General features: G+C 42.3%; 2 protein-coding genes across 7 annotated transcripts; one reads left to right on the top strand and one right to left on the bottom strand.

Moving 5' to 3' along the window:
* Positions 1-351: 351 nt before the first annotated feature.
* On the top strand, positions 352-6,618 carry LOC123110815 (acyl-CoA-binding domain-containing protein 6). 5 transcript variants are annotated; one of them, XM_044531430.1, is made up of 17 exons: positions 352-659; positions 1,174-1,283; positions 2,079-2,148; positions 2,242-2,400; positions 2,484-2,561; positions 2,809-2,913; positions 3,117-3,183; positions 3,267-3,328; positions 3,414-3,553; positions 3,755-3,881; positions 3,975-4,089; positions 4,232-4,320; positions 4,603-4,686; positions 5,027-5,365; positions 5,447-5,893; positions 5,974-6,033; positions 6,294-6,618. In XM_044531430.1, the coding sequence occupies exons 2-17, from the start codon at positions 1,246-1,248 to the stop codon at positions 6,372-6,374; spliced, it is 2,061 nt and encodes a 686-aa protein (XP_044387365.1). In that variant the 5' UTR covers positions 352-659; positions 1,174-1,245; the 3' UTR covers positions 6,375-6,618. The 5 variants fall into 5 exon arrangements, with proteins under 5 accessions (XP_044387365.1, XP_044387364.1, XP_044387367.1 ...); XM_044531429.1 differs by having other exon boundaries at positions 352-700; XM_044531432.1 differs by having other exon boundaries at positions 352-711.
* A 164-nt stretch (positions 6,619-6,782) lies between these two features.
* Positions 6,783-14,778, bottom strand: LOC123110814 (golgin candidate 6). 2 transcript variants are annotated; one of them, XM_044531428.1, is made up of 19 exons: positions 14,632-14,778; positions 14,459-14,534; positions 14,115-14,167; positions 13,851-13,978; positions 13,561-13,760; positions 13,396-13,469; positions 13,242-13,311; positions 12,654-12,707; positions 12,463-12,558; positions 12,258-12,308; positions 12,090-12,179; positions 11,849-11,962; positions 11,686-11,757; positions 11,401-11,586; positions 11,069-11,169; positions 9,994-10,042; positions 9,486-9,551; positions 8,463-9,221; positions 6,783-7,552 (listed from the first exon to the last, which is right to left on the bottom strand). In XM_044531428.1, exons 2-19 carry the CDS (start codon positions 14,519-14,521, stop codon positions 6,983-6,985), a joined length of 2,796 nt encoding a protein of 931 aa, XP_044387363.1. In that variant the 5' UTR covers positions 14,522-14,534; positions 14,632-14,778; the 3' UTR covers positions 6,783-6,982. The 2 variants fall into 2 exon arrangements, with proteins under 2 accessions (XP_044387363.1, XP_044387362.1); XM_044531427.1 differs by having other exon boundaries at positions 13,242-13,469.
* Positions 14,779-15,330: the final 552 nt, after the last annotated feature.

The following is a 15,330-nucleotide window of genomic DNA, read 5'->3' as shown; positions in this document are numbered from 1 at the left end:
ATGCATTTTCCATCTTCATTATACAATAAATTGCATGCACTTTTAGTTTCAGTTCTGATATATTAATAAAGATGTCCATGTTTCAACAAATCTGATTCATATACTCCTATATTGGAACCGATTTCGGCCGGATATCATCCCTATAGTACATTTAAACTTTTGGAAATAGTAATAACTGGCAGCATTTATCCTCAAAATGGTACTCCATCCATCCATCTCGCAGACATCATGAAAACGGAAGGAAGATCCTCAAAAGAAAAGAAAAAACGGAAGGACGTGTGTTTGGAGCGTGTAGACAGCCAGCGCAATGGTACGTATTTATTTAGCAGCATTTAGGACGGGACAGGTTCCGGATCCCACGAGATTTCCACGGAGATCCTTCCTGCAGGCGAGGCGGTCCAAAAGGGCATGGTGAAATCAGTGAGCTGAAAAGCTCTGCTGCCACTGCCGGCCGCTACGGATCAACCTTTCCAGTTCTCACTGTCACGGTCCGCGGCCGTAGTCCCGAGCGCGCAGGACCAGCTTCGGCTGCTTCCCCCGACCCGTTTCCTCTCTCCCCTTCCCTTCCACCACGCCAGCGCCAGCGCCAGCGCCATCGCCAGTGCCAGTGGATCCTCTCGCTCCGCTGCAGATTTTTGCTTCCTGCTCCTCCTGCAGAGGTAGCTCGTGCAGCACTTCTCCTGTTCTTCCTTCTCCCTCGGTGAGCCAAGCGTGCGTTCGGTTGAGCAAATTCCTTCTTCTTTTCTGATGAATCCCTCTCCATCTCTCTTTGATCTGGTATATGCAACAGCAATGCATCTTCTTCTTCGGAGGAGGTAAAGTAAAAAAGGGAAGGAATGTGGCTGTTCTTGGCCATTCCCCCAAAAACAAGAGCTGGTGTCCCTTGATTCTTCTTCTCTTCCTGCCCAATCTTTTTTCACTGTTGCGTGGATGATTTTCACCCCCATTCCTTCGGTGATTTGTTTTTCTTGCTCGAAATCCCAGGACGAGGCAAATTTACCCCCAAGGGAAATAATTGCCCGGTTATTTCTTTATTTTTCCTTCTTGGTCTCGTGTGCCGCCTCGTTCCCCTGATTTCCGCCACGATTTGGTGTGCGCAAGCCCACCCACTCCACCAAATCCCCATTTACCACTACTTTTTTTAACTGGTTTCTCGCATTGACTTGTCTGCAGGTGACAGGGGATATAATGTGCGGCCCGGCTGTCTGCTTCTAGGACGAATTTGGGAGAAATAGGAAGCCAAACATGTTCGCTTTCTCGCGCCGCCGAATGAAGCTTGGAAGGTACACCTCTCATTTTGGCAATTATTAAGCTCCTGGACCTTATTCGATTCGGTACCAATTGCCCATTTTGGTTGATTTAATAAACACTGGGTTTGCATATGGTACTGGAGTGCTGGTTTCCGGCGAGAAGCTGCTTCTTTCTTTTAATGGACCGTACCATGTTCAGACAAGTAGTGCTGATATAATTTTGTGAAATGTAAATCCAATGGTAATTTTATTGTGAAATTGATGAGGAAACGGTGAAAATCTAATGATTAAATTTGGCGAAATGTACCTTTTTATCCAAAAACTCCGGATACCGGATACCGAGAAGTTTTGAAGATGGTGCTTACTTCGAATGAAATCCTCACTTGACTAAGCATAAGCGAAAACGTGGCTGAGGGGAGTGAGCAATTCCCTTTCATGGTGGCCGAGTCATGATCAGAAATATTGTGAAAGAAAGTGAAATATCATATCGTTGTACTTAATGATAAAATTTGGTGACATGTGATCTAATGACAAATTTTGGTGAAATGGAATTCATGATAAAACTTGGAGAATTGCAAATTTAAATTTAAGGAGCCACATATATTTGTAATGTGCGGTTAGCCTATGCACCCTGTCTAGTAGTTCCTGAACTTACTAAAATCAAATTTCACATTTGAGGTCTGAATATTCTTGCTATAATTAATCGTATATAGCTTCTTGTTATTCTTTTGCTCTTTTATCTTTCATGGCTGTACCTTCTTCAAGAATAACTAGATATGATTCTCTCGCAAAGGAAAGCCAAGAGTGATGATCCCAAGACTTATGCAGGTCCAAGGGCCACAAGAGTGATCCTTTGCACGGCTCTAGGAGCCCTGGGGGGCACCTCAGCCTGTCAAATGTGAGTGCGTCTGTGCCTAAAGTACTTATATCTATTGTTAGTTTTGTTATATTTGTGGCACATTTGGATGATAAGCACATTGGTTTGTTTCAGGGCGGTGACCCGATCACAGCATCGGTAAGTGGCCGTGCAGATGACCTTGCTTACCGCTGCTCTTCTGATTCATTTGATCTCGATGCCCGTGCATTGGATAGCTCGGAGAATTGGGCTGTGTTGCCCACAGAGGGCGACAAACCTGCTCCTCGTTTCTCTGTAAGCAACAACCTAAACTATGAATTCTTAACTGTGATCAAGTTCACAGCCCTCATCAGAATGTCGATATGTATGTGCAACAGCACGCGGCAGCCATTGTAGGCAGCAAGATGGTAGTTTTTGGTGGTGATTCTGGTCACCACTTGTTGGATGATACAAAGGTAATTGTAGTTTTATGTGTTGTTATGGACTCCCTGCTAGGGAATACTCCCTTTGTTCACAAATATAAGATGTTTTAGATATTTCAATGTGGACTACATACGGACTGAAATGAGTGAACAAACACACTAAAAGGTATCTATATACATCTGATTCACACAAAAAATTAGAACATCTTATATTTGTAAACGGAGGGAGTATCATGTTATTCGGCGATTGTCATTATGATTATACCTTTATATTCATCAGATATTGAATCTGGAGAAGCTTACATGGGATTCTACCACCCCAAAAGTTCTTCCATCGCCAATTCGATCTACTTCCAAGTTGCCAGCCTGCAAAGGTCATTGTATGGTATACCTCTTGTAGCTCACTATTGTTGCAATTCTCACTATCTAATTCTTAATACAAATTAGCTTTATCAGGTTAATTGGCTACTAGTCATCTTATAATTATTTCTCCTTTGGGCCGCTTTTTGCAATGGACCTCACAACTGAACAAATACATGAATGTGGCTTTATAGAGAAATAGCTAAGCTCGATCCTTTTGATGTACAGGTTTCGTGGGGGAATAGCGTTATTCTTGTTGGAGGCAGAAGTGAGCCTGCTACTGATCGTTTATCAGGTTCTCACACTTCCGAAGCCCTTGGATTTATATGATGTTAACCTCCTCTGCCCGATAGATTACACAACCTGTGTTTGCTGCAGTTTGGGCTTTCAATACCGAAACGGAGATTTGGTCACTGATGGAAGCCAAGGGTGATATCCCTGTAAGTTATTATTAAGTATTGAGTGCTATGCTGCGGTTAAATTTTCATTTGACCTGACAGAGTTTCTTTGTGGTTCGGATTTTAGGCAGCTCGAAGTGGCCACACAGTGACCAGGGCAGGCGCTATGCTGATAGTTTTTGGTGGTGAGGACACGAAAGGGAAGAAGCGTCATGATCTTCACATGTTCGATCTCAAGTCATCAACATGGCTTCCTTTGAACTATAAGTAAGTCATCCTTCTGAATTCCGAAGAATCCTGTGGAGTGGAATTTCTTATTCAAATTTACTTCATGGTTACATTCTAGGATGTAAATTAGTTATAATCACTGGTAATCTTTCACTGCCTAATACTCTTCATCAAGAAGCATTCTAGTTTTAGAATTTTTATTTGAATTTAACATGCATTCTTGTATGCTGCTTGTTGCAGAGGCTCCGGACCTTCTCCTAGATCCAATCATATTGCTGCATTGTATGATGATAGGGTCCTTTTAATATTTGGAGGCCACTCAAAATCCAAGACCTTGAATGATCTATTTTCTTTAGATTTTGAGACAGTAAGTTTCGTGGCGTTACTTGATTACATCACCAATTATGTCACTGGGTATGATGCATGTTAATGGTTACTCAAGTATCTATCTTCTTGTCAGATGGTATGGTCAAGGGTGAAGACAAATGGTCCTCACCCATCGCCTCGAGCAGGGTGTAGTGGAGCTCTATGTGGAACTAAATGGTACATCACTGGTGGTGGAAGCAAGAAGAAACGTATGTTTCAAGCTCTCACTTTATGCCTAACATTTGAAAGATGAGTAGATAGATTCTGGTTCATATGTGCACAGCGTGCATTTTTAGAAGAATGCCTTGTCCAGGTCATGTGGGAACTTCTAACAAGAAATCAAATTCTCAGGACAAGCGGAAACCTGGGTTTTTGATGTTCTAGAATCGAAGTGGACTGTTCGTGCAGTACCGCCTAGTTCCTCGATTACTACAAAGAAAGTAAGCCACCAGATATATGTTTGCCTCTCTTATGATGGTACTAAAATGCAACTCCGATTGTGTTCTAAGGAAGCAATACTAAAGTACAGAAATGATATTCATGTTTATGTTCTGGACTTCTCGCTCACAATAGTTGAAATATTTATGTCAAGAGCAAACTTCTTGCAGAAACAAACCATGTACAAAGTGCGGTTCTAGTGTATAATACTTCCACAGGCCAACTAGTTATCATATTATCTCATTTTATCTGGTTATTAACCAAGCAAGAAACGATTCATGCAGGGTTTCAGCATGGTTCCTTTGTACCATAGGGACAAGATCGTTCTTGTTGCTTTTGGAGGAAACAAAAAAGATCCATCCGACAAGGTGAAACTTTTACCATCAAGCATTTTCTTGTGTCACTTTGACGAGTTGCATTCTCATTTTGAACAAATATTATGGCAGTGTGTACTTCTCCTCGTGTTCTAAAGACTTTCAACAAACAACTTTATCCGCGTTGTAGTGCTGACATTTTCTTCATAACATATTTTTTCTCTCTCCCGAATCCCCTGAGTATATTTGGCACTTTACTTTCTAATTTCTGAATTATGCGTAATTGTCTCGTCAATATATCAATTGCCTGCACCTGAATATACTGAAACATTTAAATGTAAGAGTTTTGATGTCAAATTGAGATGCATCACTGAACACGTCTGGTTATCTGTAGGTTGAAGTATTAGTGGTTCTGCAAAACGACCATTCTTTTAGCTGGCGGTCTGCCCCAGATGTAGACCCATTGTTGTATGAATATTCTCCAAGCACCAAAGAGCTCGCCGGGCATCTCAACAAATGTGCTCCCTTGTACTCTAATAGTTCTGTTGCAAGGCACAGTCTAGCCTCTACAGTAGAGCGTGCGTCTAGAGAGGAGGATGGAGCTCTGGGCACTTCGCTCCACAGGAAGTATGGTCAAGTAGAAGACTGCAGCTTAGCCCAAAAGCTTGAGAAACCGATCGATGATGACAAATACGACGATGCCGATGATTGTTCTTCGTGTCCGGCAAGCACCGTAAGTGACGCACATCCAAGTCAATAGACAAGCGCATACTCCTACTTTGTTGCCATGCATATAGCTGATTGTTTGTTGCAGCCGAAAGATCACCGGAGCAAGAGGACAGGGGCCGATACTCAGACTGACATGGCCAGAACTGTAGCCGTCAAGGAAGAAAATGCTGACAACCAAGGACCAAGTGGAAGAAGGATAGCCAGGAGCTCTTCAGACATCAGCCATCTGTACAACACCAAAATAACAGACTTGATCAGAAGGAACGCGGCGCTTGAGGACCAGCTTGTGGCCGCACTGGCAAGCAAAGAGCAGGCAGAGAAGAACCTGTCCTTGGTCATGAGTAGTAGGGAGCAGCTGGAGAAGAGGCTGGCCAGCAGGGGAAAGGAGGCTGAGCTGCTCAAGGAGAAGATAGCAGGCTTGGAGTTGGCACAAGAGGAGTCTAACAGCCTGTCTAACGCCGTGCACGCCGACAATGTGCGCCTCGAGCGGGAAGTGGCGTTCCTCAAGGCCGTCGCGGATGAGACCCGAAAGGTAAGGACGATCCCCTGGCGCATGATGATGTTGGCTGCCTTTGTTTTTTCTGTTGTGAGTTTATTTTGCTGCTCCTGTAGGAGATGCATTCCACCCGCAGAGTTTTGGCGGGAGAGCAGTCACGGACGTTCCAACTACAGGTATTTGAGACATTGGTTCACACTAGTGTACTGTCAAAAAACGTCTTATATTATGGGACGGCAGGAGTACTTAGAATAGAATTCCGGTGCTTCTCAGGCCAGCATAGGTTTTCAGGGTGCATCAGACCCTTATTCGTCATAATAATGCGTAAAGTCTCCCAAAATCATCCGACACTTCATACACTTTGACATAGTGTAGCAAGCTGTAACACAAATGAACTCTGTTCCTGAACACTCATGATCTTTCTGTTTTTGATCAGGTTGAGGTGTTCCATCTGAAGCAGCGGCTGCAAACGGCGAAAGGAAGATCTGGAACGCCAAGGAAGCCTCATAATCCTTAGTAGCCAAAAGAAGCGGGGTGAGTTCATGATCATGTACTTGTGCTAAATATATGGGCTGTGGTTTGTAAATTGGCTTGTACATCCATTTTATAGTTGAGCCTATATGTAACAATAGGTTCTGTGTGTGAATCATTGTGCTTCATAGATTGATATTTGAAAGATTTACTGTAGATAGTCGACTGAGAGCAACTGCTTATGATTGTCAACTTAATAACTGAAGTAATTTACAAATACTGTTGCATTTCTTGCTTTCTCAGTGAGCTGATTTTCTTCCCTTGTATGTCTAGATGACTTATTATTAATTCGATTAAATCAAGTCGGCCCATCACTTGAAAAGGCTACATTATTAGGTGCAGACCATGGAAACACAAGATGGGCCAAGTTACTTGAAATGATACATAATTTACATCAATCAAATAACCAAATTGAACTAGAAGGTGGGTCAGCAGTTTAGTCTTGGCATCCATAAATAACTTTGAAATGAAATGGCCACCTTTGTCTACACGTCACCAACATTCCACTGTACAATTGTTATCACAAGCCCACATCACCATGATTGGATAAATGATGCTAGGATACACCATAGATGAAAGTGAAGCAAAAACACGTTACTTCTCATCGTCGTCGTCGTCATCATCATCATCGTCGTCTGGTGGCAAGGCAGCATCATCGCCGATACCTTGCAGCAGGGTGTCCACGTCCTCACCGAGCTCTGCCAGCCGTGCACTCAGCTTCTCAACCTTGCTTTGCTCCTGTCCCAAGCAGACGAGTAGATCGTTCAGTTCCACCTCACTTTCCTTCTCTGCCTCTTCCTTGGCTTGCGCTTTTATTGCTTCTACGTCTGGGTAGGGAGCACTGCCTCCCTGCCTCAAGGTTTTCACCTCTGCATCAAGGCGGTAGTTGGACTGCTCAAGACTGTTGTAAGCATCTGCCAAGCTCTTAAGATCAGATTCAAGTTTTACTGCAAGATTTCGTTGGTTGCTAGCTTCGGCTTCGATCTGAGCTTTTTCAGTTTTGAGCACTTCTATTCGCCGTGCTGCGCCCTCCAGTTCTTGTCTGAGGGCTTCAATCTGGACCCTTTCTCGGCCACTGCTTGGTTTCTCGGAAGAATCTGAAGTGCTGCCACCACCAGTTCTCACTAGATCTTCTGCTAAGATTGCATTTCGGCCTAGCAAGTCCTGAAAAATGAAATCAAATAATATATTGTTACGTATTTCTGTACCAGGTAGGTCCTTGAAACTACTAGCAACCACAACCTGCCAGTAACCATTACTTGATTCAACCAGTTGCTTCAAAACTGATCAACTTACAAACTAGGATTTATGACCTTTCGTACCAAGATAAAAATTACTAACTGGGTTACTTGCATGTTCTTGAATATAAGCATGTTACATGAAATATTTTATGCTTGTGAAAGAGGGGAAGCATTCATAATTCTCAGCAATACTGAGTTTTGCAGGAAACCAGCTTTTTCTTCAGTCATTTCTCAGCAATACTGAGTCAGGCAGCTGATTGATCACCATACTGGCCTATTTTGTTATTGAGAACTGAACAAGCTATCATTACAGAGCTAGACCAATATTCATTAAGCACAGTTTGCCACAGCTTGCCTAAGAAAACTAGGCCATGTTTCGTTCACCGCCCAATCTATGGTTTGCCACACTTTCTTAGCCACATGGCCCATTCGTCATAGTCATCTTTTTTTTTTTGCGAATAATAGACTAACTTCTTTCAGCTAAGCTTGAGCGTGTGGCTCCATTTTCTTGGCTACAAGTTAGCCAAAAAAGTTCGCCATGCTTAGGTATTCTTAGGTTTCAACCAATCAGGCCTCTATGGTTTAAATTCTGTTCACCACATCAAAATATAGAAGCAACAAACTAATTCAAGAACAATTACTTGTTGATAAGATCATGCCAACAGAACCTCAGAATTTACACGTGGAAGAATATTTCTTTTTCATACACAACTTGACGCTCACGTAAACTATTATCAGAAATTGTGCAAAAACCTTTTTTTTGTGAGAATGGCAGGATTAGTTTGGGTAGAAGAATTCTTGCTTGGAATTAATGTAATGAATAGGATACTAACCTGCATCTCGTTGCACTGTCTCTCTACAAATGACTTCAACCGCTTGATATACTCTCCATCAACCTCCCCGTTCTTCTGCTCCAACTCAGCAGGTAGAACTGCAGTTGCGGTCTTTGTTCGACTAAAGAGATCCATTATACATTCTCTAATATCAGTCTCAAGCTTACTGAGTAAACTAACTAATTGTGAATCAAAAATTTCAGAAAGGACTGGATGTTGATCGCCTTTATTTGTTTCCTCCTCTTCAATCTCTTGGAAATCAGACATACTGTTTGCACTTGACCGTGAAAGCTGCTTGTGGTTCTGCTGCCCTGATGGTAGGTGAAGAAAGCTTTTCCGCAGCTCATCGAACCTCAAAAAGTATGTAGTAAGGCCAATCTTTTGGCTTATAGCATCTGCAACAGCAAAGGCATCTCGGCCCTTCTCACGGCTTGCATTATTGAGGACACAAGCACCTAAAACAACGGCAGCTAATCCACGGACGCAACCGGTGAAACGTTTATTTGCGGCAAGCTCGATTATGTAGTTTAGGTGTACCGCTGATTCCAAAAGGCAATTTACAGCATTTGCACAATCCGCAAGCCATGTGATGAGTAGCCGGAGAATAACAGGCTGAATATATGATCCTTCTGATTGACTGCTTTGGTCATTTTCTCCTTCTGCTAAAGCTGCAAAGGATAAACACGTAACAATCCGATGCAAGAGAGGCTCGGTGCGTCCCAAGGATGGCGTAGGTGTTTCAAGCTGAATTTGCAATACCTGAAAAGTTAAGTTGTTAGAAAGCCACCCACTGAAGCTGCATTGGATTATGTTATTTGTTAACTTGTAATTCAACAGTTAATCAATGCAAGAATAATCATATCAATAATAGAGTCAACCATTTGTTAGATAATTTCATCAATATGTTCAATTCAGACAAGTGGAATTACACAAAAATTAATTCTCAGCCAGTGGGTAGTTGCTTCTCCAGCCTACGTTGTACACGTAAAATTCAGACAATGAAAAGTTGCAAGGGAACCATACGCGATCTTTGCATTGCAAGTTGTCCTTGATTATGTGAGTAAGAACACTAGATGCTCTGCAACATGCCTGCAAATTTTAGGATCAATCGTCAGTTTTTTAAATCAGATAAGAGAGAGGAAAACTGCAGGTATTGATTACATGACATCTTGAACAATCATATTTCTCATTCTAAACTAGACAATAAGACTTCCTTAGAACACTACTAAATGAGGACTTCAATTCAGATTACATCGTATATATGTATACAATAGAAAAACAACTCGAACAATGATCACAGAGGCCAGCCTCTTGGTCATAAAATAAACTGAAGAGGCATATATCAAATTTGAAGAGGAGAATGGTGGCAGAATGACAGCAAGGTCAAACAGCAAAGAAAGAATGTATGGCACTGTTTATATGTCCAAACGAACTAGCAGCAGAGGGCATTGATTTATAATCATTTGGACCAAATTTAAAGAGATTTATTACCCGTTGTGTTGAATAGTGCATTTGTATTAGAAGACATTACCTCCATATCTCCATTAACATCACTTGACACCAGAGCTTGCAGAAGTGCACTGCCATTACAATGGTAACATAAGTGAAGGTGCAATTTTATGAGTGATAGAATTCAGACTACAGAAAGCATCAGGCTGGTTGTAATGGGGAGTATCATATACTAGTATCATGCATATGATGATACTAGTGTATGATACTACCTCCCTAATGCATAGTATCATATATTAGTATCATGTAGTACTCTATTTATTGCCATGCATGACACAAAGTAGCATAGCATTTATTATGATACGGTATCATGATATGATACTCCACCCTCTCTTTCTTCATTTAATGCTATGGCACCTCATCAAAATTGCCTAGTTGGCATGCATGATACTAGCTATGATACTACCATTACATATACTAGTATCATGCATATGATGATACTAGTGTATGATACTACCTCCCTAATGCATAGTATCATATATTAGTACTCCCTCCGGTCCTTTTTACTCTGCATATTAGGTTTGTCCGAAGTCAATCTCATCCAACTTTGACCAAATTTATATAAAAAATTATAGACATTCACATAACAACAACAATATCATTAGATTCATCTTGAAATATATTTTCATATTATATTTATTAGATATTATAGATACGAATAATTTTTAATATAAATTTGGTCAAACTTAGCAAAGTTTGACTTTCGGCAAAACCAATGTGCAGAGTAAAAAGGACCGGAGGGAGTATCATGTAGTACTCTATTTATTGCCATGCATGACACAAAGTAGCATAGCATTTATTATGATGCGGTATCATGATATGATACTCCACCCTCTCTTTCTTCATTTAATGCTATGGCACCTCATCAAAATTGCCTAGTTGGCATGCATGATACTAGCTATGATACTACCATTACGACCAGCCTCATGAAGTGTGGCAGAAACAGCAGCAACCATAGTGACATGTTATGGAGATGACAGAAACGGCCATCTCTACTACAGTAGGTATAGGTGATCTCAGCAGTAAATTACGACATAATTAGAGCCAAAAGATAATGCTCCTATTGTACTAAATGCAACAGAAGGACCATGACTAACCTTCCAAATGGCATGTCACTAGAAGCACCATGGGTAGCAGTTCCTTGGTTTGGATGTGGAGCAATAGTTGATGCTAATAATGCCTGACCATTGGGATTTGTCTGTTCCAAAAAGAGAAAACTACTACTTATTATGTGCTTACACATACCGATATACCAAAGGAGACCAAAAATTTAGCAGAAAGAATAGCCAATAATCTATTTAAGACGTTATAACTGAAACTCTGATCAAAATGATAAAAAATACTAATTGCCTCATTTAATGTCTCCTTATCTCCTTACTAACATGTTCATGATTATTTTAACCAGCAAAAATATCAGGAAAAAGATCACCTCGCAGAAACACTTGAAGACATAATCAGCAGCAACAAATTCCTGTGCTACGGAGGTTCGCAGGATTATAGCTAAGATCGCATTCAGTGCAGGCTGAACATGAGGTTCTTCCCCAACTTGCTTGCTTGCAAGAGAATCGAGATTTTGAGGATTTCTTAGTACCAAGCTGCCAATACACCGCAATGCCTGGAAAAAATGAACAGTGCACAAACATCCAACAACACAAGTTAGTAAAACTATCATACATACAGTTGCATGGTACCTCAACTGTTATAAGGGACTCACCGTACAGCGAAGAGCTACAGGGGCCCACTGACTTTCAACGCCCAATAATAGAAGATGGTCAAGAATGTTTCTCTGTCATTTTTTAGTAAAGCCCGTATGATGAAACTTACTTCCATGTTATAAGGTAGTCGATTAGAAAAGATATAAAGGGAGAAAAGAGTACCTGAGCTAGTGCAGTTTGATTGGTGATCTTGCTGGTATCTTTACCTGTTTCACCCGGTGGGCCCCCCATCAAAAGCAGTTCGACGGTATGTAAGGCACCGAGAAGATTTACTGTCTAAAGAGACAAGAATTTTAACTTCAGTGAAGTATTGTTAATACAGGCTTTTTGGGCCAAACAGAACTAGTTGTCAGTTTGAGTAATCTATTTGTGAGGCTATATATGTGATTTTATAATGGTGTACCTTCTGTTGGGTAAAATTGAATGCACTGCCTCTCCTAATCTTTAGTATTGATATCAATGGGTCAAAGCCCATTGTCTCTTTCAAAAGCATCTGATATTAGCACAAAGTAATGTCAATGAAAAATATGACCATCTAACACTTCAAAACAATTGTTTGATAAAAACATACCTGATTGGACGCATTGTTCCGTATTAAATTATTTAAAAGTTCAAGGCAATCCTGCTCCAACAAAAAAGAACAGATTAGCACCAACAAAGTTTTATACAAATTGAAAAACAGCTTTCAAATGGAAACTGAACAGCCAGAACTTTTAGACAATTCAGGTACACAATGGATCAGATCAGATCATATAACATGGTTTTTGGATAATCACCTGAACAACGACGCCTCCATCAGAAAATCCCTCCTCCCCAATAATGCTAAACAACTTCTCAAATGCACCCTCAAATACAACAATTTTTTGAATTTCCTGAAAGGGTGAATTACCAGTCATTTAGTATGTAAAGATAGGTTCAAGTTGATATCTGGAACATAATAAATCAACAAAGAATATGAGAGAGTAACCTCTGCGTCTCTGGTCAGATAAGTAAGAAGTAACAGTGCTTCATTCCTTATGACCTTCAACATGCATCAAAGATACCCATATGAGCTATATAACCAGGCAAGTAAAGAAACAAAGCAATAAAAAAATGTTATAAATTGATGATGCTGGATTGCTGGGAACTCAACAATAACTTAGCATGACTTCTGGATTGCACCCCACAGAAAGTAATTTCAGCATTTGCAAAAGAACTGCATTTTTTAGCTTTTTCAAGTAATTAACCCATACTGCAGCCTAAGATAGAGGCGCTACTGGAGTAAATAACATCTAATAATATAATTTATTTGTGACAGCACGTATATCAAAGCCTTCAAAAGAACAGACAAGGGTCCAAATCAACATGGTTGTACATCTCTACTTCATGCTGTAAATCAAAGTCATGGTGCTGACTGATTTCATATATTGTAACCATATAAACCGTTTCCACATGCATTAGACTACTACTGCATGGACAACTTAGGATAAGCAAAATTGATATTAACACAATAGATATGTCTGGATAGCATGTGTGCTTCTTTAGAGGAAGGGGAGAAAAGAGGTTGGTGTTAAACCTCGCGGTCCATAAGCATGTCCATTAAAACTGTAATGCCACGAGGAATTAATAGAATTGCCTCCTGTAATCTGAAACACCAAAAGGGTAAAAAGGAGTTAAAAAGGTTTAAAGTGTGGTGGATGCATCCCAACAGAAAAAGACTTACTGGGCACCTTTTCAACGAGTTTGTAAGTAACGCTGTTAAAAGCTGGATTGTGTAATATCGCACATAGAAATCCTCCTCTGTCTTTGAACCAAACAGGAGGGAGAAATAAATCATGACAGATGAAGCAGGTAAAGCGAGTTACATGCAGTAAAAGCAAAGAATGTAAACTCACCAGTAAGCTCAAGAGAAGAGAAATATTCTCTGTTTCTCGAGAAAGCAAATCAGAGTTCATTGATGCTGGTTGGACCTCAGTTTTCAGTCCCTGTGATGTCTCAATAGGAGTCAGCGCGCTCACAAGGGTTTCTAGGGCACCTCTGACGAGCTCAACATCCTCACGGTCTTCTTTCAAAACATTGAGAAGGACAGGGAAGCCTATTTTGCAAATTAGCAAGAATGTATCACACATCAGTTGCTCATAGAGATGAATGCACAAATACCAAGCACCCAAGTGAAATGAGATACCCATAGCTCCAAAAGACATCTGAGCCGAACGGCTCTCCGCCACGAGAGACTGTAGCTCAGTCATGGCAGATCTCCTATCATCAGGCATCGTGCCGTTGCTTATGCGGTCAAGGAATCTCTCAACGTAGCTGTATAACATAATGCAGTTAGAGGGTCACTCGCTAAAAGTGGCATATGTCAATCAGGTGCTATGTTTTTCAGGCAACAATAGGCCTAAAAGTATGATTACACGACTGAACAAAAATTTCATGCCAAATTACCTACCTATCTTCCTTGGACTCGGACGCCTCATTGCCGAAAACGAATCCCCCAATCCCCTGTGAGACAACACCAACAGAACATGGAGTTAATAAACATCAAACTTGCTGCACGAACTTGTGATGAAATCATGGCATCACATCGGCCCAACTGGTACTAGAGCACGAGCTCCAACGGAATGAAGCATTCCATGCTAAAAAAAATACATAACACCCTATGAGACTAGAACTCGTTCATACGACCGGCAAAACGCCTCGTCGGGCTCCGACCTAGGGTGCGTCGGTGACAGGGAGAAGCAGGAGCGGTCGGGGACGGGTTCGATTAAGGTCGTAGGGGGAGGGGGTGTGCACCTGCATGATATTTTTTCCTGCGCTTCCGGCGAAGCCCCGAAGGTTGATCGACCGGGAGTCCATGGATCGCAAGCGCCTGTGTGGAGTAGCGAGGAACAGTTAGCCGGATCGTATAGGTTGAAGAAGACTTAGCAGACGCAGTGCGTATTCTTGGGAGGGAAGGCGGCTCTGACCTGCGAACCGAGAAAGATCGCCGCGGCGGCGGCGGCGGCGGCGACGGCGGTGAGTTGGGGACTGGAGATCGGGGGGTTGGACGGGGAAGCAACCGGGGAGGGGGGAGAGGGGTGGGGAGGCAGGCTGGATGGAGTTGGGGTCACGGGGGATTTTGGTTTGCTTGCTGAGGTGACGTGGCATACCTCCTCCACTGTTTGCACCGAAGCAAGCTCAACATTCTCACGGGCTTCAGTGACCTCGATTTTTTGGTGTTTTGAATTAATTTTTTATGGGCAGTGATCTGCGCCGGCGCACCGGCCCAATCGTTGGGCCGGTCAAGGCCCAGCCGTCTGATCCGCGAGCTCGAGCCGTCAGATCTATTCCTCGAGCCCCCTTCCCCCCGCGTTGACTTCTTCCTCTTCTTCTTCACCGCGTCCTCCCGCTCCTGTCGCCGGCGACTAGCCCCCTCACCTGGACCTCCTCCCCCCTCCCCCCCCTAGTCCCACGCTGCTGGATGCGCTCTCCGTCCCTGTCGCCGCCGGCCGCCGTCCCCGTCCCCGTCGCAGCATCTGTACTCGCCCCCCGATCCAGCAAAAAGCCCATCGCCCCCTCGTAGCAAAAAATGGCGCCGTCTTGAAGCACACCGGCATCCCTTGTCGTCGCAGCACCTAGCAGCCATCGTCGTCGCTGGACTGTCGTGTCGCCGACGCAGCTCTCAA

This window comes from Triticum aestivum, chromosome 5B (genome assembly GCF_018294505.1).
Source record: "Triticum aestivum cultivar Chinese Spring chromosome 5B, IWGSC CS RefSeq v2.1, whole genome shotgun sequence".
Lineage (NCBI taxonomy): Eukaryota > Viridiplantae > Streptophyta > Magnoliopsida > Poales > Poaceae > Triticum > Triticum aestivum.
Note: the sequence above shows the minus strand (reverse complement) of the source record. Positions and strands in the feature narration are given on the sequence as shown.

Bases quoted from the DNA above. Each gene is read 5' to 3' on its own strand.
- LOC123110815 (XM_044531430.1), top strand. From the start codon at position 1,246: ATGTTCGCTTTCTCGCGCCGCCGAATGAAGCTTGGAAG. The intron at 2,914-3,116 runs GTATACCTCTTG...TTTGATGTACAG, and splicing joins CCTGCAAAGGTCATTGTATG to GTTTCGTGGGGGAATAGCGT. The intron at 4,687-5,026 runs GTGAAACTTTTA...GGTTATCTGTAG, and splicing joins AAAAAGATCCATCCGACAAG to GTTGAAGTATTAGTGGTTCT.
- LOC123110814 (XM_044531427.1), bottom strand. From the start codon at position 14,521: ATGGACTCCCGGTCGATCAACCTTCGGGGCTTCGCCGGAAGCGCAGGA. The intron at 11,758-11,848 runs GTACTCTTTTCT...AAAAAATGACAG, and splicing joins ATCAAACTGCACTAGCTCAG to AGAAACATTCTTGACCATCT. The intron at 10,043-11,068 runs GTTAGTCATGGT...TTGTAATGGCAG, and splicing joins AGTGACATGCCATTTGGAAG to TGCACTTCTGCAAGCTCTGG.